The sequence below is a fragment of the Melanotaenia boesemani genome, chromosome 4, assembly GCF_017639745.1.
Source record: "Melanotaenia boesemani isolate fMelBoe1 chromosome 4, fMelBoe1.pri, whole genome shotgun sequence".
In the NCBI taxonomy this organism is placed as follows: domain Eukaryota; kingdom Metazoa; phylum Chordata; class Actinopteri; order Atheriniformes; family Melanotaeniidae; genus Melanotaenia; species Melanotaenia boesemani.
The window spans coordinates 39,908,186-39,934,790 of NC_055685.1; the positions used below are offsets into that span (position 1 = coordinate 39,908,186).

Consider the following 26,605-nt stretch of genomic DNA (forward strand, 5'->3'; position numbering starts at 1 on the left):
GGTGCTGTCATGTAGTGCTAGAGACAGTTCATATATATATATATATATATAGGTTTCTGCAGGGTTCTGAGGTTCCTGTCGGTCCTGGTCTGCAGGTTTCTGATGGGCCTGTTGGTCCTGGTCTGCAGGGTTCTGATGAGCCTGTTGGTCTTGGTCTGCAGGGTTCTGAGGGGCCTGCCAGATGGCAGCAGTTCAGAAAGACTGTTCAGGGTTTTGTTGGTTCCGTCCTTCTTGGTGGAAGCTCCAGACCACACCGTGATGGAGCACAGGCAGACTCCATGACTGCTGGATAGACCTGCAGCAGCAGCCCACAGGGCAGGAAGAACCTTTGCTGCTGGGCCTTCTGGAGGATGGAGCTGATGTTCTGCTCCCACCTCAGATCCTGAGAGTTGATCGGGCCTGAAGCGCGCTACAATGCACACAATGCTACTGAGGACCGTGATGGGGGGTAGAGCAGGGGGGTGTCTCTTAAAGTCCACAATCATCTCCACTGTCTTGTTCAACTCCAGATTGTTCTGAATGCACCAGGCCTCCAGCTGACCTCTGGACTTCAGGTGGCCCAACACCAGGTGTTCAAAAGGACTTCATGACCACAGATGTCAGAGCAACAGGCCTGTAGTTATTCAGTCCTGTTATGGGGGTTTCTTGGGGACCGGAATGATGGTGGAGCTCTTGAAGCAGGAAGGGACTTCACTCAGCTCCAGAGATCTGTTGAAGAGCTGAGCGAGGGCCAGATCCAGCTGATCTGCACAGGCCCGCAGAGAGGAGGGAGACCCTCCATCTGGGTCCGGAGCTTTCCTGGTCTTCTATCTCTGGACCAACCAGTCACTTGAAGAGGGTCAGGGGGACTGAAGAGGGGGTGCTGAGATGAGTGCTGAGCCAGGAGGGGTCAATGGGTGGAAGGGGTGCAGAAGGAGAGGAACAGGTGTGAAGTGCTCCTTCTCCAGTCTGCAGTAGAAGCTGCTGAGGTGGTCAGCCAGACCTTGGCTTCAGCAGTGGGGGGCGGGGCATCTCCTTTGCAGCTGTGGAACGTAGACTCTCTCTGTGCGGTCTGAGAATAGCCTCTTCATTTTTGAAACACGTCTTAAGACCCACTTGTTCACCTTGGCCTTTGGCTGCGCAGAGTCACCTCTACTGGATCTTAATCTGTTTTATTTCACTGTTTTATTGTTTTGCTTTTGTTGTTTGTTATTGTTGATGATTGTCTTCTTTGGTTGTCAGTAGGTTATTGAATGTGTTATATAAATAAAGCTGACATTGAGATTTTATCTTTATTATCTCATTACAGAAAAATCTAAGCTTTTTTTCCCAGGCAAACGCAATATTCTTCCATAAAATAAAATATTTGCATTTAAATTTTTTTTTACATCTCGCAGGCTGAAATGACAAAGAAATGAATCCCATAAACCTCCCTTTTTTAAATCATTAATTAGTGGTTACTTAATAATAATAATAATAATAATAATAATAATAATAATAATAATAAATGTGATATCTGAACAGAGAACCCTGTCTGACTTCCAACAGCTGGTGGCGCTGCTTCATTTCTATGTTTACAGTTATAAATAAAAAGAAGAAGAATTTGTTAGTCCTCCAACAAAGAAGAAGAAGAGCAGCGGAGCCAGTTAGCTGCTGGCAAACGTGAGGCTAACGTGAACGTGATGTCTACAACCTCCAAAGTGGTTCTGGGAGTTTCTGTGGTTCTGACTCTGGGCACAGTGACTGCGGTCCACATCAAACAGGGCTGGGACAGAGAGGTAAGCCACTCCGAACCGAACCGGTGTTCTGTTCGGTTCAGATAACGGTTAGCTTTGGTGCAGCGGGACGTGAACGCACCGTTTTCCGCTTTAATTGATACCTGTCGCTGTTTAATGAACTAGCAGCGGCTTTCCAGAAAGGACCGAACCGGGCCGATCCGTTTAGCTGCGGGGTCAAAAATTATTGTAGCTGCTGCCTCTGTCAAGTTAACAGTAGCCACTTCCGGCACAGCTCTTCAAAATACAAGCCTCAAGCAGGAAAAAAGTAAATTATTTTAGTTTTTGTCTGGAATGACGTTCCTCTGATTAATTCATTTGTGTGTGAACAACAGAGGAGCTCAAAACGATTAATAATAACGTTTAGAAATCGGAAGAAATGTAGAATAAATGAAACAGATGTTCAATAGAAGGCTAAAAATCCAGAAATGTTTCCAGAATATCTATTTTTATTTAATGTAAACACAAATAATACCCCGCTTATTTGTTCTGGGAAGATTCAGTAAAAGAGAAGTCTAACAAAAAACCTCTAATTGTTAATGTCCCAGTAAAATAAAGAAAATGAAATACAAATTATTGTACAGAATCCAGTTTGTCTGAAAATAAACCAGTGACAGAAACAAATCTGTGTTTCTAAGTTTATTCTTATTGTTTGTTTTTTGTGGTGTCTTGAAGACAAACATGAGGGTGCATTTTTGTTTTCCTGATAAAGGTGACGCTTTTTGGAGAATTACAGCTCTAACTGGAAGAATTCTGAGATGTGGATTGAAAGTTCTTGACTGTTTTGTAGTGGTGGAGATTAAACCAATTCAGGGCTCAGTGGAATTTTGTTTTGAAGGATTGGGAAAGATTCTGTTTACTTCCTGTCTCAGTCCTCTGTGTGGTAGTGTCCTCTATCTTGGAGTGACTGAGTTTCAGTGATTTATTTCAGTGATCATGTGATTTCTGGAATAATCAGATTATTTCAGTTATCATGTATAAATCATAATCTGATTATGAGAAATCACATTAAACTAGATTTCTCTCCAATACTTTTAGTCTTCCTGGATTTAGACCAAGCGGAAATCTCTGGCGGTGAAATGTGGAAAAAAATGCAGTTCCCCCCTCGTCCACTAGGGGCTCCAAAACACAGCAAATATACTCCCATGTTAAAAAGACCAACTTCACAGCAGAAATAAACATGTTTAAAGCCTGGTACAAAAATCCATTTTAGGATTAAAAGGTCAAGTTTACCTTCATGACAACTGTGTGTGTGTGTGTGGGGGGGGGGGGGGGGGGGGGGGGGGGGGGGGGGGGGGGGGGGGGGGGGGGGGGGGGGGGGGGGGGGGGGGGGGGGGGGGGGGGGGGGGGTTATAACTCATCCATTTGGATGTTATTTAATCTTGAAATTTGGCATAATTAGGGGTGTGTCCTTTTGATTGACATGTACCCAATATCCACAGAAAGAAGGGAGAGTGCATCACAACCGCGGTTTTTAGCCGGCTAGCAGCTCACCTTAGCTTTAGCCCACCTACCTCCGTTAGCTGGTTAGCTCGGATTAGATCCGAGTTGGTTCAGTTAGCTCTTAGCTACAGGCAGCTCGGAGTTTGATAGACGTCAGTTATCCACCCCCACGCTCACAGTCCTCTTCTCAGTTTGACCTCTTTGCCTACTTTTGGATTTCCGGGAGCGACAGCAAGCATGACGCTACCAAGATGGCGATGGTAGGAACCGCCCAATGAGCTTCACGTTTGCTCTTCAGAAACCTACGGGTGATGTCACGGAGGCTCCGCCCATCTTTTATATACAGTCCATGGTTTATCTGTGTATCTGTATACACATACTATACACAGAAGGATTTTTTTTAATCTGAGATGTTTTATCTGTTTTTGAGACCCCACACATGAAGATAAAAATCAGGCATTAACAGTGTTGATCGTACTGTGTGTGGTGGCGCCAGTGATGCCTAAGCATACTCAGGAAATTAATAAATAAATAAATTAATGAATGAATAATAATTAATAAATAAATACATTAATTAATTAATTAATAATATACATATATACAAATTTTATCTCTTGTCTGTTTTCATATTATATCCATATACGTGGTTGAGCTGCATCCAGTGTTGTGCATATTACAGTAGAGGTTTTTATCCAATCATATTTAAGCCAACTTGTGTTGTCAGGCTCTACTAAATCTGCCTAAGGCCTTAAGAATCAACAGAGCAGGCTCCCGTGCGCTGTAATTGAACGGACACAGTAAGTTGCAATAGCCAATCAGATCTCGAGTCGGCGACACCAAGGCCAGCTAGAAGGTCCACGTTGAATTGGACATGAACGTGTCCTGTGATTGGATGAGCACTTGCGAGAACCTAAAAGGCGGCAGTTTACAAAATTTCAGAACTAAACCCAGAGATCCGATTGCTAACAGCTAACAGCTATATCTATATCTTTTAATCCACGATGGCTGAAGGAGGAGAAGAGATAGATCTGGTTGCAGATATACTTGCAGCGCCATTTTCAAGACGGACCTTTCAGGAAAAGTTGGAAATTGTGAGAAGAGGTCGCCCAACCCCCGAGCTAGCTAGTCTGTCCCAGCAGGGAAAAGGGTTTGTGCACCATTTCCAGACAGGCAACTATGAACGGTACCCGTGGCTCACAGCGTCTGAAAAACGCTGTAAACTGTACTGCTGGGAATGCCTGTTGCTTGCAACGGACCGATTTGGTGTTTGGAGCTACTCTGGATTTGCCAACCGAAGTTGTTTCACCGAGGCAGCAACGAGACACCAAAGCACGGCTGGGCACCGACAGGCTACGGTGCTTGTAAAAACATTTGGGGACACCCGAGTGGATCTACAGCTCAGCGAACAGGCATGGAGGGAAACGGAGCTCCACAATGAAAGGGTAAAGAAAAATAGGGAGATATTAAAAAGACTGATGGATTGTGTCATGTTTTTAGGTAAACAGGAACTTTCATTTAGGAGACACGATGAAGGCCCGCAGTCCCTAAATAGAGGCAACTATGTGGAGCTTCTTTCGTTTCTGGCTGAACATGACACAGACTTGCACTACCACCTGTCCACTAACGGTATTTACTGGGACATCAGGAAAAATACAAAACGACCTAATTCATGCTGTTGCTGAAGTGATGGCAGAGGAGATCAAAATGGAGATCAAGAGAGCCCCTGTTGTCGCTGTCATGGTGGATGAAACCACAGACGTGGCTAACATGGCACAGCTCTCTGCGCTATGTGACGGCCACAGGTGTCAAGGAGCATTATGTCAAGTTTGTGGATGTGACCAGTGGCAGGCGAGCTGATGACCTTGCCGCTCTTATTTTTCATTTCTTTGAGGAATATAAATGTTCTCTGGACAAAGTTGTGGCACAGTGTTACGATGGCGCAGCGGTAATGGCCTCTGGACTCAATGGGGTGCAGGCTAAAGTAAAGGAGAAGGTACCTATGGCCTTATTCATTCACTGTTATGCACATCATCTTAATCTAGTACTAACTCAGGGGGTCTCAAAGCTGAAAGAGTGCAAGGTCTTTTTTGCCAACCTGAACGGCCTCGCTGCATTCTTCTCCAGATCTCCAAAACGCACTCAACTACTGGATGACTTGTGTAAGCGGCGTCTTCCTCACGTCGCGCCGACGCGGTGGCCATACACATCACGTTTGGTGAATACGGTCTATGAGAAGAGAGCTGTGCTGTGAGTTGTTTGATCACATTGTGGAACACCATGATGAGTATGATCAGGACACTGTGTGCAGATGGATTTATTGCACGTCTGGATGATTTTGAGTTTTGTTTTTTGCTCAACACATTCAACGGAGTATTTGAGTATGCTGATGTGCTTTTTGGATACTGCAGAAAAAATCGCTGGATGTACAGTTCTGCATGGCAAGGGGGAAGGAGTTTTGTGACACAGTTGAGCGAGCGAGGGGCAGATTCTGTGAGATATACGAAGAAACAGTGCGCATCTCAAGTGCTCCAAGCGTGCGCCGAGGCCAGGGCGCGGCACAAGGCGACCTGTGTGCGCACTACCAACAACTCCACGACAGCATTCTGGACAACATTCTTTCCCAGATACGGAATCGATTTCAGGACCACGAAATGCTGATGTTTCTGTCCCTTCTCGACCCCCAGCACTTTCAGACTTCTCCAGCTTAACACGGAGCCACGGTATACTGTTTGATCTTCCCCGACTTAAAACAGAACTGACTGTAATGTTTGCCATGGCTGATTTTGAAGGGAAAAGTCCCGCTGAGAGTATGGGGCAACTTTACGCACTGGCCTGTTTTGACTATCCCTGTGTCCACTGCTTCTGTTGAGCGGTCATTCTCGGCATTAAAGAGCATTAAAACTTATGCCAGAAATACGACCGGGCAGACACGGCTTTCAGTGTTAGCCTCCATGTCCAAAGAAAAGCACTTATTAATGGAACTGAAACGCACAGATAAACTGTACAACAGAGCCATTGAAGTCTTCTTGAGAAAGGAAAGGAGGATGGATTTTATTTTCAAATAAGCAGGCACTGTGGAGGAGATCTGCATTGGTGAGTGCAAGCGTTTTATTTTATCTCTTAAAATAGCTTTTTATTTTGGAGTTTTGACAATATCCGTGATCTTAGTTTCCCGCTCTTAATCGTGAATGTGTGCTTGTTGGTTGAAAACATAGACTATCATCACCAAGGGCCCTGGACACAAATTTGCCATGGGCCTCTGCCTGTTTCCATACGTGCATGTAGATGGTTCAGGGTCCAAGTAGCACCATGGACAGCGCTGTGTGCCTTGTAAACACTGCGCGCATCACACACACTGTAAACACTGCGCGCATCACACACACTGTAAATATCAGACGTCTCCTGTGCAGTTGAGCTTGAAATTAGCATCCCGCTGATCGACTGAGCAGTTAAGTGTAGTAGTACTGCCACCGCTGTTATGAATAGGCTTAAAAAGCGTGCTTCCGTATGTATTCTCGAGCCATGGTGTCATACTGATGTTATTATGAGGTGCGTAAATGTAGGCTGGACTAAGTGACACGGCATTGAAGGCCTAGGTGTGATATGCACGGCCCGCCACTGGGTGGCGCCGATAATCTCATCACAGAACAACACAAACACAACGATGCTGTCCCGCAACCGACCTAGAATCTAGTCCTCCGAGCCGGACATCTCACCATGGCAACAACCGGAAAAACAAAGAAGAACCATAGTAACAACTGAAAAACACAACACCCAGCATGGAAGAGGACATACAAGATGAGGGAATGATGGTGGTGTTGGGACAATTATTAACAGAAAAATCCAGAAGTGAAAACCACCGACTAGAGAACACGGACTTTATATCCTTCCTTACTCCCCTGCCAGCCTGCTCTCTGATTGGCTGCGTTCTGTTCCACACAGTCACTCCGGAGTCGGTGACTTTCCTCACACGTGAAGATTTTTGGTTTGAATATTGAACATGTTAAATATTACCAGTTGTCGGCCACGACCTGTTTTGGAGGCGATTCTCAGGATGAATTGGCTCGTAACAACTCAGACCACAGGATTATTTTATAGGAAAATCTTATAAAACGTAAGATAATCGGGCGTTTGCTGTCTTTGGTCAGGAAGGACAAAATCGGGACAAAAACGGCCCGATGATCTTTATCTGCTGAGACCGGAATCGGGACCAGAATCTGGCTGCTGAGGATTTGATCATCTTAAAACTTAAATCAGCCAGAAGAAGAAAAACAGATTTTTGGATGAGGATGAGGAAGAGGAGGGACTAGTAGGCGGAGATGTTTGCTGAGAAGATTCAGGGAACATGAGCGAAAACAGAGGAGGGTCTTCATGTTTCCTCCTCCAGGTGAGTTAACCTGCAGCTAAAAATGGAGGAGCTGGGTCAACATCTCCAACTGGACCATCTGAACTGAAAGGTTCCTCTCCTGATTTACTGGGGTGGAGAGGTCCAGTCAAACTGGACCTGGACGTGTAACTGGGTTTTGTTATTAAAAGGGTTCTGATGTCTTTGGTTTCATTAGAACTTCTGGTTCTGTCTGTTTTGGTCTTTCTGACTCTCAGAACCAACCAAAACAGGTCTGGACCGGAGCCCTGATACCGTGTGGATCAGAACCGTAAGTTTGATGTCTTCCATGTATCTGCAGCGTCTTCACGAGGGCGTGGTTCGGGATCTGGAGCGACTGGAGCGGAAGAAGGAGAACCTGAGGCTGCTGCAGGAGCAAAAGGTTCTGACCCAGGAACTGGAGGAGAGGCGGCACAGAGAGTCTCAGCTCCGCCCACAGGACACCTGAGGTAGGTAGAGACACTCCTTCAGGCATTTTAACAGGTCTGAACTGGGCCAGGTTACCATGGTAACTGATGCATTTCTATCTAGGTGTGCTCTTGTTCAGGTGTGAGGTGTACCAAAGGTGATGGACAGCAGCAGCGAGCCTCTGGTGGGGGGGGAGGACGAGGCGGCCTGCACATCAGCCTCAGAGGGCCTGGAGGAGGGGGAGGTGGAGGGGGAGACACTACTGATTGTGGAGTCGGAGGACCAGGGGTCTGTGGATCTGTCACATGATCAGAGTGGGGACTCGCTGACCAGCGACGTGGGTGAGGAGACAGACGGAGGCTGGGCCTGCGAGGACATGTCCTTCTACTGCGACCGCTGCCACAAGTGGATCCTTGCAGGTAAACCAAATTACCAGGACACCCGGATTACAGGGACCCCAGATTAGGGGGTCTCAAAGTAGGGGCTCTTGGGGGAGAGGATCTCCCAGGTCAGGAGTTCTGTGAAGGGGGTGTCTCTCAGATAAGGAGTTCCTGGGGTAGGGGCGAGTAGGAGTTTCTTGGGAAGGGGGTCTTTCAGGTTAGGGTCTCTTTAGGGGCTCCTGTGAGAGGTTTGTCTCTGGGATTTGGGGCTCCATGGGGAAGGGGGTCTCTCAAATTAGTGTGTCTTGGGGGGGGGGGGGGCGTGTCTGAGATTAGGAGTCCCTTGTGTAACCGTGCTCTGATTCCAGCTCAGCTCCGTGGGGAACAGCCCAGCTACCTGAAAGGAGACAACTTCTTCAAGTTCATTTGCAGTGATTGTTCTGAGGACGGGAAGGAGAGCTACGAGAGGATGAGGCTCACCTGGCAACAGGTAATCACTCCTGCTGTAGCCACATCCCTTCACCCTTGCATATGTGTCTGTGTGTATATGTATATATGTGTTTAAGTATATTTTTATCTATTTTTTTATATATGTATAAAATTGTCCCCTCGCCCTCCGTGGGCGGTCTCTCATCCATCCAAGCTCAGGTCCTCTACCAGAGGCCTGGGAGCTTGAGGGTTCTGCAGTATCTTTGCTGTTCCTAGGACTGCACTCTTCTGGACCGAGATGTCTGAGGTTTGTCCTGGGATCTGCTGTAGGAACTCTTCCAGTTTGGGGGTTACTGCCCTGAGTGCTCCGATGACCACGGGCACCACTGTTGCCTTCACTTTAGGCCTTCTCAAGTTCTTCTTTCAGGCCTTGGTCTTTCTCCAGTTTCTCATGTTCCTTTTTCCTGATGTTAAAATCGCTTGGTATTGCGATGTCAATGGCTTTCCTCTGCTGTTTGTCCATCACCACAATGTCCGGCTGGTTTGCCATTACCATTTTGTCGGTCTGGATTTGGAAGTCCCACAGGATCTTAGCTCGGTTATTCTCTACCACTTTCGGAGGTGTTTCCCACCTTGACCTCGGGGCTTCCAGTCTGTACTCCACACAGATGTTCCTGTACACTATACCAGCCACTTGGTTATGACGCTCCTTGTAAGCTTTCCCTGCCAGCATCTTACACCCTGCAGTTGTGTTCTGGATTGTCTCAGGGGCCTCTTTGCACAGTCTACACCTGGGGTCTTGTCTTGTATGGTAGATATGGGCCTCTATTGCTCTGGTGCTGAAGGCCTGCTCCTGTGCAGCTATGATCAGTGCCTCTGTGCTGTCTTTCAGTCCAGCCCTTTCTAGCAATTGATAGGATTTCACGATATCAGCCACTTCAGTTATCTGTCGGTGGTACATCCCATGGAGGGGCTTTTCCTCCCATGATGGTTCCTCCATCACCACATGATCTGTTTTCCACTGCCTGAGACATTCACCGAGCACTTTGCCCGTTGAGGCCATCTTCCTGATGTATTCAAGGATGTTGGATGTTTCATCCTGGATAGTGGTTCTGACCCTCACTAGTCCTCTGCTCCTTCCTTGTTCTTAGTGTACAGTCTCAGGGTGCTGGATTTGGGGTGGAACCCTCCATGCATGGTCAGGAGCTTTCGTGTCTTCTGTGGTCTGAATCTCTTCCTTTGGCCAGCATATTATTCTCGCAGGGTATCTGATGACCAGCAGGGCATAGCTGTTAATTGCCCAGACCTTGTTCTTGCCATTGAGCTGACTCCTTAGAACTTGCCTTACTCGTCGGAGGTATTTGGCTGTGGCTGCTTTTCTTGTGGCCTGTTCGAGGTTGCCATTTGCTTGTGGGATTCCAAGGTACTTGTAGCTCTCCTCAATGTCTGCTATTCTGCCGTCTGGGTGTGAGACCCCTTCTGTATGGACTACCCTCCCTCTCTTTGTCACCATCCACCTTCTCAAGTCCGAATGACATTCCTATATCATTGCTGTAGATCCTGGTTGTGTGGATCAGTGAGTAAATGTCTCGCTCGCTCTTGGCGTACAGCTTGATGTCATCCATGTAGAGGAGGTGACTGATGGTGGACCCATTCCTGAGACGGTATCTATAGCCAGTCTTGGTGATTATTTGGCTGAGGGGGTTCAGACTTATGCAGAACAGCACAGGGGACAGGGCATCTCCTTGGTATATGCCACATTTAATGGACACTTGTGCAATTGGCTTGCAGTTGGCCTCAAGGGTGGTCTTCCACTGCCGCATTGAGTTTGCAATAAAGGCTCTTAGAGTCCTGTTGATGTTATACATCTCCAAGCATTCCATGATCCATGTGTGTGGCATTGAGTCATAGGCTTTCTTGTAATCAATCCAGGCAGTGCACAGATTGGTATTCCTGGTTCTGCAGTCCCGAGTGACTGTTCTATCTACCTGCAGCTGGTGTTTTGCTCCTCTGGTATTTTTACCAATGCCCTTCTGTGCTGTGCTCATGTATTGATCCATGTGCCCACTTATCTTAGCCGCTATGATGCCTGACATGAGCTACCATGTGGTGGGGGACAGGTTAGTGGCCGATAGTTGGATGGAACTGTTCCCTTCAGGGGATCCTTCTGGATCAGGATTGTCCGGCCTTCAGTTAGCCATTCAGGGTGGGTCCCATCCTTCAGCAGCTGGAGTGCAGTTAGCTTCTTCAGCCAGTAGGTGTGAATAGGGCTGAACGATTTTGGAAAATAATTTAATTGTGATTTCATTTGCGATTACTTTTCAACGTCCTTTTATAAACTTTTCAACAAACACAAGTAATAAATCAATCTTCACTATAATAAACAACCAGATTTATTGTAAATAAATGGTTCTTTCTTATACGTTAGGCTGATGTTAAGATAAAGACACAACACTGTGACTGTTTATCTACTTTAATTAGTTGTGAACTTACAAGACTGCAAGTGAAAGTATTAAGCAAGTACTCACCAGGGCAAGTTAACAAAACTCTGCCAAACAAGTGTGGTGTAAACATACATGTAAGTGCAGCAGATTACAGCAATAACGCAAATAAAATCTGTGGCTTTACCACATTTCCAACTTTTATGTTTCATGAAACATGATATGTAAACTTGTGAACTAAACTTCTTAAACACTGCCTGACCTTAATTAGTCAGTTTATAAATAAATTAAAATTACATATATATATATATATATATATATATATATATAGAATAAAGCTTAGGGATATCCAACATTAACATCACACATACTAAAGTGCAGGAAAACTAAAGAGAATAAATATGTTCTTTAATATGTTCTGGACACGTTTTCTTTTAGATAAATCAAAAATCCCAATGAACACAAAATAAGTGTGTGTCATTAAACCTTAAACAAGTGTGTGTTCTTATTAAACCTTAAACAAGTGTGTGTTCTTATTAAACCTTAAACAAGTGTGTGTTCTTATTAAACCTTAAACAAGTGTGTGTTCTTATTAAACCTTAAACAAGTGTGTGTTCTTATTAAACCTTAAACAAGTGTGTGTTTTTATTAAAGCTTAATTAAGAAAAAACTTTTTGAACACTAATGAAAATACTGTATTCATTCAGTAAGAGCAGTAACAACACACATGAGTGTGAAATGAACGGCACAGTCAGCCAGAAAGATTCTTCTGTTTAGTTCTACGTAGCTTTCCAGCACTTTCCAGCACTCCAAGGGTTCCTCTTCTCCATCAGTGGCCGGGCTCATGAGGTAACTTTTTAACTCGGCCTCAGCGAAGCAACCAAGAGACTTCTTCACCTTTTTGCCAGAGGGCTGCAGACTTTCAGGCCTTGGAGGGGTTTCTGTGCGAGAAAAAAAACAGCAATTAGTAATCAGTAAGTTAGATTATGAAGAAATAAATACAAGGTGTGTTGTGAAATAATAGAGACACAGTTATTATAACCTGGTTAGAAACCTTGCTGTTCCAGCATTCCAGTCTTGAGTCGGGTCTTAATGGCAGGAATGTTGTCTGTGGTGATGTACTGGGTTTTAAACCTGGGGTCCAGGAAGGATGCAACATCCAAAAGCTCCTGGGTCCTGGGCTCATTGTACTTGTCGTTAAGGTATGCCAGGACCTTGGTTTTGATTGACCTAGTCAGGTCAGTGTCCTCTTGATCTTCAGCCAGAACTGATGTGGCCAGAAGGTGAAGAACTGGTTTGAGGTAGAAGATGCTCACATACTTCTCTCCAGAGACAGCATCTGTAAAGTCCTGGAGCAGATGCAGTGCCTTGTGAACAGACTCCAACACCTCAATAACCTGCCATGTAGGGATGAGGGAGCGGCATATCCGTCACCTGACAGTACTTGAAATATGGCTTTGAGCTGCTCTAGCACCCTGGAGATCATCTTTGCCTTGGATCCCCATCTTGTTGGGCATTCAGCCATGAGGCTGTGCTCCTTCAGGCATTGCTGCCTCCTTCTTCCAGCCGTGGGAGACGTGTCCCACCAGCAGAGCCTGTAATAAAAAATAATACAAGAACAGTAGAATTTATAAAGTTGTGTGATACAGTGTTATCAGTTTAAACACACTCACATTCCTCCCTCCAACTCTTCTATTCATTATTCAATTCTCTGCTATTTTTTATTTTTTTTATTTCTTGTACACTGTACTGGTCTAAGTACCATAATTTATTTATTAAATAATCTGCCTGCCTGTCTGTCTGTCTGTCTGTCTGTCTGACACACACACACAGACACACCGCCTCTCTCTGCTCACACACAATCACGCACACGCATGGATTCAGTATATAAGTCGCATTACTAATTTACGTACCGATGGCAGGATGTAATCGGTACGTAAAACACCGGAGTCTTGTCCATCCATCCATCACCATATTCTATGTGTTGTCCGTCGTTATGGATACGTGGTTTTCTTCCTGTAGATCCCAGCTAGTAAGCCCATCTCTCAGGCCGGCTGCAGTGTTTTCCCCCGTGTGGTCGTCTGGGGAATAAGATGCTTGAAGGCATCGAGCTCTGAGCTTTAAGTCTTCGTCAGTGTAAGGCACTGTTAGACTCTGGTTTGGCTTCGCTGTGCGGCTTGACCACAGATCAGTGTTTTCAGTTCCGCTGCGACTTTCTGTCTGCATTTCTTATATAGCTCAGGTATAGCAACCAGGCTAAAATGTGTGTGTGACGGTGTGTACCTCTCATCCATTGTGTTGATCGAAGCCGTAAACCCAGGCTTGGTCACCGTGCTGATGGCCATCATGTCTTTAGCTATGAACTCCGTTATTGCCAGAGTTATTTCCGCGTGCCGCTTTGAATTATGTTCGTAAGGAGTTACACTTTCAAACAATTCGGTCAGTGATCCCTGTCGGCTTGTACTTTGCTTACTTGAAGTAGAAGCACTGGTCGATGGCGTTTTAGTCATGTGACTATCGTACACGGCTTTGTGATGGTTTTTCAAGTGTTGATAAAGGTTTGTAGTGTTACGTCTTGAGGTAGCAACAGTAGCAAGGCAGGTTCTGCAACACCTGACGCTGCGCAGCAGCTTCTTTATTAAACCCAAAATAATTCCACACCCCTGACGTCCTTTCCTCTTTGGTACTAAACTTTGTGCAGCTTCTGTCGAGTTTGAGGCCAACAGGTTGCAGCGTTCTCTCTCTGCCTACACGGCGTGTAGTACACGCTGCGCACCGCTCGCAAGTCACGTGACCAGATCTCGCGACGATTCAAATCGCAGCCTTTGCAGTTAGAAAATCTCATTTTGTCTTATCGCAATATTATCGCAAATGCAATTTATCGTTCAGCCCTATGTGTGATCCATGTCAGGCCCTGGTGCTGTCCAGTTCTTCATACCTGAGACTCTTTGTTGAATGTCTGCCACTGTGATGGTTACTGGTTCTTGTTCAGGGAGGTTGCTGTGGTCTGCTCTTAGATCCATCAGCCACTGTGCATCGCTGTTGTGCGATGCCTCCTTCTCCCATATGCTTTTCCAGTATTGTTCAGTCTCCAGCCTTGGCGGGTCTGCCCTGGTGTTATTACCCTGCCACTGAGAGTACACTTTAGCTGGTTGAGTTGAGAACAGCCGGTTTATTCGCCTTGCTTCAATTTCTCTCGTGTACCTCTTTAGGCGGGTATGCTTCAGGTATGGGCATCTGGCTGTACCTCCTGGGTACCTGTTTTTCATTGCACCTTTCTGGAGCTTTGATAGTTGGCTCACTTCTCTCCAAGCTGCCTTGATTTTAGCCTCCAACCTCCTCTTCCATGGTGGATATGTATCTTCATGGTTGCTCTTTGGTTGATAGCCAAACACCTCAAGGATAACTGCTGCTGAGGTGTAGATCAGCTCATTGGTTTCAGTGATGGTCATTGTAGGAATCGTTCTCAAAGCTGCATACACATCTTCCAGGAAACTTTCCGATGGTCCTTCCACTCAGCTTCTATAATTGGCGTTGGAGTTGCCTGCTGTTCATGTTTGCCATGATCTTATCTCTTAGGTCAGTTGCTGCCTCGCTCAGTGTGATTGTGCTTATTGGGGCTTCGTACCCAATCTCTAGATGGGGAGTTGTAGTTAACTCCCCACTGACCTGGCGTCCTGGCTCCCCCTTGCCATAGCATTTGCGTTGTACCTCGTTAATCTCAAGCTGTGATAGCAGTTGCCATCTGTGGATGTTGGAACGTTGAGCTACTAGTTGTTTGGCAGTGAGTGTTGATTGTGGGTTTCGAAGATTCCATATTTCCCACTTTCTCTGCATGTAACCCCTGACTAGGGTTACTGGAGTAGTAATATTCCAACAGAGCCTTGTTCTCGCCTCTCGTCCATTTCCGTCTTGTTCCAGTAGCCCATTTCTCACCAGGGTGCTCTGGTTCCCCACACAGACCTTGTTTGGTGTTTCCGCTTGGTTTTGAAAAAAGGAACTTTCGCGTGTGAAGTGAACATGATGACCACTACACTATATATATAAATATATATATATATATATATATTTATATATATATATATATATTTATATATATATATATATTTATATATATATAAATATATATATATATATATATATATATATATATTAGTGCTGGGCACGTTAACGCGACGCTTAATTAACGCCTTTTTTTTTTTTTTTTTTTGGCCGTTGGCTTTGATGACAGAAACATGGCGTCCATGTCTCTCATCCCTGCTGCAGCGGTGCGTCTGACGTGACCGGGAGAGAGCGGGTTTATTAACATAAAGAGATGTTTTCTGTCTGGAACAGGAAGAAGAATAAACGAACCAACGTTTCTCTTTGTAAAAATACATGCAGATGGACAGAACATCGTAATTTTTGGACGGGAAACTTTTTTATTATTATTTTTTTTAATAAATGCGGTTTTAATTTATGCCAGACAGCAAAGGTAAGACATGTTTTCTGACTTTTACAAACGTGAAGCATAAATCGGGTCTTCTTCTGCTTCTGGTTCGGTGAATCTTGGTCGTAGCGAGATGAAACTTCCAGCTGTGGAATCTGTGAGATGTGAGCTTTCAGTAGAGGAGTCGTTTGTTCGTGTTCATGCCGTGGGGTGGACACGGGGAGACAGCATCTGTGTTTACATATTTGTTGTCTTAACTGTGTGTGTTGGTGATAGAAATGGTTTTACTGAGCTGGTAGCTGAGATTCTGGACTTTCTGTGGATACCACACATGTTTATAGTTACATCTACAGACCTGATGCTACACCCGGAAACGAGATGTTAACCCTTAACTCCCGGTAGCGGAGGCTGAAAATAAAGTTTAGATAAATTATAGGCCAGAAATGTGGATAATGAAGCAGTGAAGCTGCATGGATGGAAGTTATTGTGCATATTGTGAATATTTCTCTCTCTTCACCATCTAGAAGCTGTGAGATTCTAATCCTGCTTTCTGTCTGTTCACCTGATGCTGATATTCATCACATATTGTTCCTTCTGTGTTTAGAAGGAAGCAGCTTCACAGCTTTAAATCCATCCTGCTGACTTTTTACCTTTTAGTTAGTAAATCCTGAACATTTCATCCTTCTTTCTCATAAATATTTGGTTTTATATATGAAGAAATATTTTATCTGAAAATTGCTGCTAAACCTGTTTATGTGTTTAGTGCAGGGGTTTGCAGCCTTTCCAATCCAAAGAGCCATTTTTCCCTCAGCAGCTAAATAAAACTACTTTAGAGACGCAAATGTTACCAGACTTTTCAAAAAGGAAACTTAATATATATTTTTAATGAAGAGCCACCATAGGATGTTTGTTATTTTTGAAGAACCACATTTTTATTTCCATTTTTAGGTTTTAAAATAAAGAAAAACATAAAACCTTTATAAAAAAAAAAAAAAGAGGATAGACAGACTTTCTGCTAAGGAATGTAGATATTTGTGGAAAATGCTGTAAAAGAAAGAAAAAAAAAAAGTCCATGGTTTCCAACCTGATGACAAGAAAGATAGATTTAAAAAATTGCAGGTTGGAGACGCCTGATGTCGTGTTAGTAAACCAAAACTTACTGCATTTTCTTTTTATAGCTGTAGGCCTTTTTTTAAAGGAAAGAGACATTTTACGTGTAACGATGCGATTAATCACGATTGATCGCAGCATGTCATGCGATTAATTGCATTAAAAATTTTAATTGTTGCCCAGCACTAGTGTGTGTATATATATATATATATATATATATATATATATATATATATATATATATATATATATATATATATATATATATATATATAAATAAAGAGGCAGGTATACCTGGAGAGGTCACCAGTCCAACGCATGGCCAACGCAGTACGAGACAAACAACCATTCACACACACATACACACACACACACACACTCTCCTTGGGAGAATTTAGTCACTAATTAACCTAACATGCATGTCTTTGGAAGGTGGGAAGGAGCTAAAGTAACCAAAGTGAACCCACTCATACACGGGGAGAACATGCAAATATATGGTTGAAATATGTGTGTGTGTGTGTATGCATGTATGTATGGATGTATGTACGTGTATACATTATAAAAAGTAAGGGTGGTACACAGCGTTGTATGACATAAGGTGTGTCCCAATTCAGGGTCTGCACACTTCAAAGTGTGCAGACTACGCAGGCTACACACTTTGAAGTCTGCTTAGCGTTGGGGAATGGGACAGCCTACCTAGTCAACAAGAGTTTCCCATAGCAACAACACAGGACGCTGAATCACTTAAACTTCTGAAATTACTCATAGGACACTTTAGAGGACACTGAACACGAGCGGCAACACCGACAGTAAAAAAAAAAAAAAACACGGTTTGAGGCTCTGTTGTTTTCCAGCCGGTACACACTTCATTAACCCCTTAAAAGCCCATGAATATCAAATATTACCGAATTTTAATGTCACCATTTAACAAACATGCTTTAAATGTACTTGGTTTTGTAACGTTTATGCTAAAGTGTAGTTAAAAAAAGCATACTTTTTTAAAATAAACTTCGAAGTGTGCAGACCCTGAACTGGGACACACCTTCTATGTGTCTCATAATGTGAATATGAAGAACTGAGGAAGCGTAAAGCTCACTTGGCTGTATGTGAAGGCTAAATATACACGGCTTTTGTTTTGTTTTACGTTTATAATGTTTCTGTATTTTCTTTGTTTTATTGTTTGCATACGTCTGCTGGACCCCAGGAAGAATAGCCGTGGCTTTGCTGCAGCTAAGGGGTTCTTAATAAACTAAACTAAAAACCTTTCACAGACCCACAGCTGTGTTTCTGATTAAGCGTCTCCTATGGTCAGGTGGTGATGTTGGCCATGTACAACCTGTCTCTGGAGGGTACAGGCCGCCAGGGCTACTTCAGGTGGAAGGAAGACATCTGCGCATTCATTGGTCGGCACTGGAACTTCCTGCTGGGAACCAGGTGAGCTACTCCTACATGTCCTCTCCAACACTTTAGTCTGACCCAGCTGACGTCTTTCTGTTGCCAGGAAGAAGACGTCGACATGGTGGAGCACGGTTGCCGGTTGCCTGTCGGTTGGAAGTCCAACCTTCTTCCGCTCTGGAGCGCAGGAGTTTGGAGAACCTGGCTGGTGGAAGCTGGTCCAGAACCGACCCCCCACCCTGAGACCGGAGGTGGATAAGTCCAGCACCAAGACTAAAGGTAAGACGTTCCCCCAAAGATCATCCAAATGTGACATTCCTCTGAGGACCATCCAGTTAAGGAGGTCCAGGTGAGACGTCTCTCCGAGTACCGTCCAGGTGAGACGTCTCTCCGAGTACCGTCCAGGTGAGACGTCTCTGCGAGTACCGTTCTATTCTGTAGAATAGAATGTTAATTTTGGCTCCAAACAAGACAGTGATATAAACCAGAATCTGCCTTTTAAAATAATTTAGCCTTAGTACGTCCTGCTGTTTGTTACGTCTTCCTAAAACAGCGCTGCCGCTTCTGAAGTTGAATCCGAGCAAATACAGTAGGTAGACCCTCCATCATTGCTCAGTGGTGGTCCTGGCTGGTTTTACCCCTGGGCTCTATTTTTGAGAACGTATCAAGCGCAGCAGTAATGTAAACATTACGCCATTAACCAGTCAGGATGTCATTTTCTTTTGGGTTTTTTTCATCGTGGATGACGAGACATTTATCCTGGAAGTGGAGAATCACAAGATGCTCCTGTGATTTCGTGATTTCGGACTGCACTTGCATGTGCTTTGCACCTGACACGCTTCCGGTGTGGATTGATGCGCCACAGAGGTTGGAACGAAACCATGGCGCACATGGACTCAGTGGAAATTTGGGGTAAGCCTGTCAAAGATACCCATACCACTGGAATACCATTTGCAGTGCAGCGCAGCAACCGTTTTGTCGGGTTAGAGAAACATTTTTCATTTAACATCCCGAATCATCGATATGGCAAACAATACAAGGGCTTTCAGCTGAATAAGACTAGCCCAAGTATGTACAGGGCTCTAAATGAACTTTTTTCATCACAAACCAATGTGGCTAGTAAGTTTGTAAAGTTACCGGCCGATCAGAGTTTCCACTAGCTAAATGTTTATCCACGTAAAATAATCGTGGTTATAAGAGCCACCGAATACATTAAACCAGAAAATAGGTTTTAAAATGCTTTAAAATATTCTTTTAAAATGCTCAACAAAATTCTCAAAATATTCTCTTTTCCAGCAAGAAGCTAGAACTGACTAACCAGTTACTAACTAGTAACCAAATCAAATCCAATTAAACTTTATTTATATAGCACTTTTCATGTTGACACAACACAAAGTGCTTTACATGAGAAAAGCAATTCATGCATGTTAAAGATAAAACAAGCCTTTACACACATCAAAATAGATAACAAATAAAAAGAACATTCGAAGTCTACTTACTAATCAGTAACTAGTTACTGGTTAGTAACTAACCAGTAACCAGTTACTAACCTAGAGTGCTTATTATACAGCAGTCCTTCAGCAGCTACGTATAGTCTAAATTTAGCTGTATACCTTATGGAAAGTCGGGCAAACAGTGGAAGGATTTTACCGAAACTGTGACTTATTGTGTGGCCAAAGACATCATGTCTGAAATTGAGATATTTCGGAAAAATATTGTGAGGCAAATTTTTGGCGATATTGCCCACACCTAGCCTAGCATTCAGGTAACATGGTCCTCAGAGAAATGTCCAGGCAAGGCAGTCCTCGGAGGAACGTCCTGGCAAGATGGTCCTCGGAGGAACGTCCTGGCAAGACGGTCCTCGGAGGAACGTCCTGGCAAGGCGGTCCACGGAGGAACGTCCTGGCAAGGCGGTCCTCGGACGAACGTCCTGGCAAGGCAGTCCGAGGAGGAACGTCCTGGCAAGATGGTCCTCGGAGGAGCGTCCTGGCAAGGCGGTCCTCGGAGGAACGTCCTGGCAAGGCGGTCCACGGAGGAACGTCCTGGCAAGGCGGTCCTCGGACGAACGTCCTGGCAAGGCAGTCCGAGGAGGAACGTCCTGAGGCGAGGCGGTCCTCGGAGGAACGTCCTGGCAAGACGGTCCTCGGAGGAACGTCCTGGCAAGGCGGTCCACGGAGGAACGTCCTGGCAAGGCGGTCCTCGGACGAACGTCCTGGCAAGGCAGTCCGAGGAGGAACGTCCTGAGGCGAGGCGGTCCGAGGAGGAACGTCCTGGCGATGCAGTCCTCGGAGGCTGTTCTAGTGCTGAACTGTTGTCGACCCGCAGTGTCCAAACCAGCACTGGACCCGATCATCACTGTAGAGGGCCTGAGGAAACGGGGCACCAGGAACCCAGTGGAGAATGCCATGCAGCTGAAGGAAAAACGCTCCCGCACTCAGGAGGCCAAGGACATCCGGCGAGCGCAGAAGGAGGCTGTGGGCGGCTACACTGACTGCAGTGCCTCCTCCACGCCCGTCAAACTAGGTGGAGGTCGCAGTGGGAGCGGCGGGCGGCGCCCCGAGCTGGTTCTGGAGAAAGGTGAGGTCATTGACTTCTCCTCCCTCAGCTCCTCAGACCGTACGCCACTTACCAGCCCATCACCGTCACCATCACCGGACTTCTCCGCTCCAGGAACACCAGCTTCTCACTCGGCTACACCTAGCTTGCTGTCAGAGGCTGACCTGATTCCTGATGCAATGCCGCCGCAGGCGCTTTTCCACGGTGAGTGAGTGACTGCCCACCATGTCAAGGTGGCATTGCTGTGGTGTCACTGATGATGTGTCCTCAATGCAGATGATGAGGAGATGGGGGGGATGATTGACCCTGGGATGGAGTACATCCCTCCTCCTACCGCCAACCTTGTTGCCCGCAAGAAGCTCCGCCCAGTACCGCCGATCAAGCGAGAAGTAGAGAGTGAGGATGACGATGGCCATGGGCATGAGGAAGACTTTGAAGAGCCAGTGGGGCGGCGCGAAGGTCCACCTACATCCTCTGGTGGAGGGGGTGGAGTAGGCGGCGTCGAACGGAGGAGGATGGCGCATCTGGAGAAAGGAGACGGAGTCTCCAGCTCTGCCCAGAGTCCTCGCTACGCCATCCTCAGCCTGTACGAGGAAAGGATGCTGCTACGGCGGCTTGACACCTGCCCGCTGGCGCTTGCTGTTACGCCGCCGGCAAAACGCCTTCACAGGAAGCTGTTGGTCCGCCAGGCCAAGAGGCAGCGGGGGCTCCCCCTGCTGGACATTGATGGAGCTGTCAGTGCCGCGCTGAGCCTGGTGGGCGGGATCTACAGTGCCCAGGAGACGGGGTCTCAGCTGGTGGGCGGACTCAAGGGGAGATACTGCACCAGCAGCCAGGAACTGCGAATTCTGGACCGCTTTCAGGTGAACCTTGACCCACTTCTGATTCAGATCCAAATTATGTTTGACTTTTATATAGAAACATTACCTTGGCCCCTACCTGAGCTGCCACCTTATCGTAATGGAAGCATCCCAGTGATCCCAGGAGCTATGTTGGTAGGGCCTCCCAGGGTCTGGAGCCTGGCCTAGAGGTGGGCCTCAGCCTGTTACATGGGCCCCCTCTCTTGTGAACAAGAAGCTAAAGTTAGCTCTGGGATGTGGAAAGTCACATGTTGTGTGATTGGACTTCTGTGTTCATCATGAATTGTCCATAATTAACACCAGGAGGGGCTGGTTGTTCAAACGTAATCCTAGCGGATTTCGGTTATCGGATAGGATCAAATCTTGTGTCGTTCAAAACAGAAATTCTGGATTCTGAAATCCTGGTTGTTATCCGGATAAAACCCTCAGTTTGGGTTGTTCAAAACGTCTGAGTAGAATCCGGATAACTTTGATCCAAAAAAACAGGATTATCCTGATCCCAGCAGAGGGAAGGATTACCAGGCGGATTTCAGAAAGAAACTGCGGTAAAACCTAACAGCTGATCAAATAATAGAACTCTTTATTCGGTAAACATGCTTATATTTGTATTTTACACCTGACTTAACTGTTCCAGTGATAAAGTAGTTAACATAGGGACAGCGTAGTAAAATAAAACGGTTAAAAAGCACAAAGTAAAAATAAAAACATGACATCATCATGTTCCCACGAAATAAACGACCAAACAGATCCAATAACAAACACTAATAAAATGTTCCATTTTCCTGTTATTCATCACAGCGTAATCAGAGGAGAACCTGTCAAAAAATGACATTTCTAACGATTGCATCCCTCATTACACGTCCCGCCCGAGGTTGGTCCGGTACGTCCACACGGGGCGTCATTAACACAGAGAGGGAGAATCCGCCCGGTCGCCATGTTAGCAGAGCAATACATGCACGTATGATGTTACCTGCTCCCGGTGGTTCCACTCGCAAAGCAGGCAAACGTCTCTTCTACCTGCTGCTCTTCACATGGCCGACAGCGAACACTGACCTACATGCTCGAAATCCGGATTACGTGATCCTGAAAAACAGGATTTTGGATCAGGGCGATCCAATCCTGTTTTGCTTTGGACATCCGGGACAAAAGTAAGCCGGATTACGTGATCCGCCATCCTGAAAAAATGGATTCAAAAAATCCGGATAGCTTTTATCCGGATTAAATCTTTTGAACAACCGGCCCCTTGTTTTAAAGTGTCCACATGTGCGCTTGGCACCAGGACATTCAAGGCTGCAGTTCGATGATCAACTTTCTAGTCACGTTGCTGGACTTGCAGCTGCAAGTCTTGGACAGTTGAGTAAAGAAAAGGGCGGAGCTGTCAGCTTTCAACAAGCTGGCTCAGATGGTGGGGGAGGATGGGGTGGTGGTCTACCTCTTCAAGAAGGGGAACCTGAGAGTGTGTTCCACCTACAGGGGGATCACATTTACAGTATGTCAGATAGTCGAACTTCAGATTGAGGAGGACCAGTGGACCAATGGACCAGTTCTACACCCTCTTCAAGGTTTTGGGGTGGGCATGAGAGTTCACTCAACCAGTCTACATGTGCTTTGTAAACTTGGAGATGGTGTTTGACGTGGAGCGCTGGACCCGCTTGTACGAGCTGTCCGGTCCCTGTACGACCGGTGCCAGAGCTTGGTCCACATCGTTGACAGTAAATCAGAATCATTTCCAGGTTGGGTTGGACTCCACCAAGGCTGCCCTTTGTCACCGAAGCAACAGCTTATATATAAATTTCTGTTACTGACTTTTCTACCATTACACCTCTGTTGCATTTTAGTCACAAGATCTTCAAAGGAACAGGAAAAAACTTTTCAGATTAATTGACCTATTAAAGTGGCAGATTAATCAGTTATTACAATTAATAATAAGTTATTAAAACTTTACTTTTTAAAGAATCTCTATAACAAATTAATGGCTGCAGCCCTCATCTGGACATCTGTAGGGATAAGATGAGAAGCTCGACCATCCAGCAGGAAATCAGAGTAGAACTGCTGCTCCAGAGGAGCCGGATGAGGTGGATCAGGAGCCGGATGAGGTGGATCAGGATGGATTTAAGGAAGGAACTCAGTACTGAGACCTGCTTCTGGCCCTGAAAATGTACTAAACTCTGGGAGATTAGTTTCTGTGGCTGCTGCAAAGTTCAGATCCTCGTTTTCATCTCTTGATTTTGGTGTTCCACAGGGATCTGTTCTGGACCTTTATTGTTTATTTTATACTTGCTGCCTCTGCAGCACATTATAGGCTCTTTTATTTATTATCATTGTTATCATTGTTATGCTGATGATATTCAGCTTTTTATTTCTTTTAAACCTCAGGATGTTTTTAAGATTCAGACCTTGCTTCGGTGTCCGGATGCTGTCAGGAGTTGGATGAATGATAACTTTCTTAAGCGTAATGATATAAAAACTGAGGTCTTGTTTGTGCCCCTGACAGATTTTCCCATAGATAGCTGAGAGTCTCAGCCCACTCGCCTCATGTATTAAGCCCTCGGTCAGGAACCTTGGTGTAACTCTTGACCCTGCACTGTCTTTAGATGCTCATATAAAATCACTTGTTCGCTCCTGTTTTTATCATCTCAGCAACGTTGCCAAGCTGAGTCCAGTTGTCTCACCATCTGAGATGAAGATGATGGTCCATGCCTTCATCTCATCCAGACCTCATTACTGGAATTCCATCTTCACATGATTAAGATTGTTCAGAACGCTGCTGCAAGGCTGAAAACAAAATCCACCAAATTCTCTCATGTTACTCCATTACTGATCTAGCTGCACTGGCTTCCCATTTATTACAGAGTACATTTTAAACTTCTGGTTTTACCTTATCGAGTCCTTTATGACCAAACACCTGAGGGTATCAGAGACCTTCTGCAGCCCTACGTTCCCAGCAGGTCTCTGAGATCAAGTGATGAAGGTCTGCTGGTTGTTAAGCCAACACGACTGAAAACCAAAGGTGACGGAGGCTTCGCAGCCGTGGCTGCTTCCCTCTTCCCTCCTTCCTCTCAGCCTGAGATCTGTGGACTCCATGATCTCTTTTAAAAAGCAGCTAAAAACACATCTTTTTAAACTTGCTTTTACTTAGTTTTGTTTGTTTTTATTCTCTGTGTTATTGTCATTTTGTGTTCTGTTTTATTGTTAAGCATGTTGTGATTTTTATCTTGAAAGGTGCTGTATAAACATTTACTTACCACAGCTGGAGATCCTCCTCTACTGTAACTGAGGCAGAGGTGCTGTGTCACATGACTTTCATCTTCGTGTTTACCTGAACCACCTGACCCACCTGATACTGTGTTGAACCTCTGTCCATCTGGTTCTGGTCTTGACTGTAGTTCCATGTGTGACCCACTATGTCCCGGTTAGCTTTGATCTCAGATTCTGAGAACGTCCTCCTGACCCAGGTAGAGTTGTGTGGGTTGGTTCTGGTCCGACCTGTAGACTGAACCCGGTGTGTGTCCCTGCAGACGAACCCCCCCAGCAGGCAAAGTATCCAGCAGAAGTCCGTGTCTTTCTGGAACCGTTTGATGGGAGCTGAAGGCGGTTTGGACCAGAGCATCAAGAGTCCGTACACGTCCCGGATCCTGAAACCATTCATCAGGTATAATTTTCTGTGACCTTCAGGTGGGCGGAGCCTCCTGACACTTGAAGAGAATCTCACCTGTGTTTCTCAGGAGGGATTACGAGTCTCGCCCAGTGAAGCTCCGCCTGCTGGCTGAGATCCGGGCGTTCCCTCATCGGAAAGATCTGGACTGGACTCCTGAACCAGATGCTCCGCTCGACTACTGCTACGTCCGCCCGAACCACATCCCATCCGTCAATGCCATGTGTCACGACAGCTTCTGGCCAGGTAGGCAGCGTATCCTGGTTCCCCTCCTGACCTGTCCTCCATGAATCAAACCTCCATTGGTTCCCCCTCCAGGTGTGGACCTGTCCGAGTGCCTCCAGTACCCGGACTTCAGCGTGGTGGTCCTGTATAAGAAGGTGGTGGTCGGCTTCGGGTTCATGGTGCCGGATGTCAAATACAACGAGGCCTACATCTCCTTCCTGCTGGTCCACCCGGAGTGGAGGCAGGCCGGGATAGGGACCTTCATGATCTACCATTTGATCCAGGTAAGTCCAGGTCCAGCAGAGGTGTCAGTGTTGGTTCTGAAGGCCTAGGTTCTGAGGTGTGTTTGGGTTTTTCAGACTTGCATGGGGAAGGATGTGACGCTGCATGTGTCAGCCAGTAACCCGGCCATGCTGCTGTACCAGAAGTTCGGCTTCAAGGCCGAGGAGTACATCCTGGACTTCTACGATAAGTACTACCCCATGGAGAGCAGCGAGTGCCGGCACGCCTTCTTCCTGCGACTGAGACGCTGACGCCTGACGCAGCATGGACAGAACCGGACCTGTATGGCCCGTTGAAGCAGTTTGGGTCAGCTGACATGTTTTATACAGTGAAGCCGTTTGGTCCAGTTTCAGATGTTAAATCATAAACAAGGGGTGGGGCTTTTCCAGCCCCGCAGAAACCTTCTGTTTCCTCTGCAGCTGATTTCAAACCTGTTTTTTTCTCATGTAGATGTGATGAATAAAGAACCTCCGCCCACGTGTTGTCTCCAGGAGGTTTTTAGTTGGATCATCTGTGTTCGTATGTCGTTCCAGCGCATAAATATTCCAGCTCGCAGAGTTTACGTATAAGTAAGACACATACTAACAGATGAACTACTGATTGCATACATGTATATACTTCCACTAGTGTGATGACATCAGTACTTTAATATAAGGCTTGAAAGGAATTAGATTCTTCATAATGCGCCGCTAGGTGGCAGCAGCAATTGTAGTAGCTCTGTTTTTAACTTATGATTTTTTTGCAATATAGCCGTCTTTTTTAAGATATCAGCTGTCAATCTGTGTCTGTTCGGGTAGATTTTTCGCGCTGGTCAGAGGCTGTGCTATACGGGAGATTTTTCTGAATATTTTTTC

The 26,605-nt window shown here is 45.7% G+C and overlaps 2 protein-coding genes across 2 annotated transcripts; both read left to right on the forward strand.

The window, feature by feature from the left end:
- Nucleotides 1–1,603: 1,603 nt before the first annotated feature.
- LOC121638931 (protein PET117 homolog, mitochondrial) lies at nucleotides 1,604–8,244 on the forward strand. The gene is made up of 3 exons (XM_041984037.1): nucleotides 1,604–1,757; nucleotides 7,883–8,030; nucleotides 8,113–8,244. The coding sequence occupies exons 1-2, from the start codon at nucleotides 1,662–1,664 to the stop codon at nucleotides 8,027–8,029; spliced, it is 243 nt and encodes an 80-aa protein (XP_041839971.1). The 5' UTR covers nucleotides 1,604–1,661; the 3' UTR covers nucleotide 8,030; nucleotides 8,113–8,244.
- On the forward strand, nucleotides 8,150–26,228 carry kat14 (lysine acetyltransferase 14). Its single transcript, XM_041983995.1, has 10 exons — nucleotides 8,150–8,408; nucleotides 8,738–8,859; nucleotides 18,091–18,212; nucleotides 18,280–18,452; nucleotides 20,499–20,933; nucleotides 21,006–21,592; nucleotides 25,108–25,241; nucleotides 25,315–25,490; nucleotides 25,563–25,753; nucleotides 25,829–26,228. The coding sequence occupies exons 1-10, from the start codon at nucleotides 8,150–8,152 to the stop codon at nucleotides 26,000–26,002; spliced, it is 2,373 nt and encodes a 790-aa protein (XP_041839929.1). The 3' UTR covers nucleotides 26,003–26,228.
- The last annotated feature ends 377 nt before the right edge of the window (nucleotides 26,229–26,605 follow it).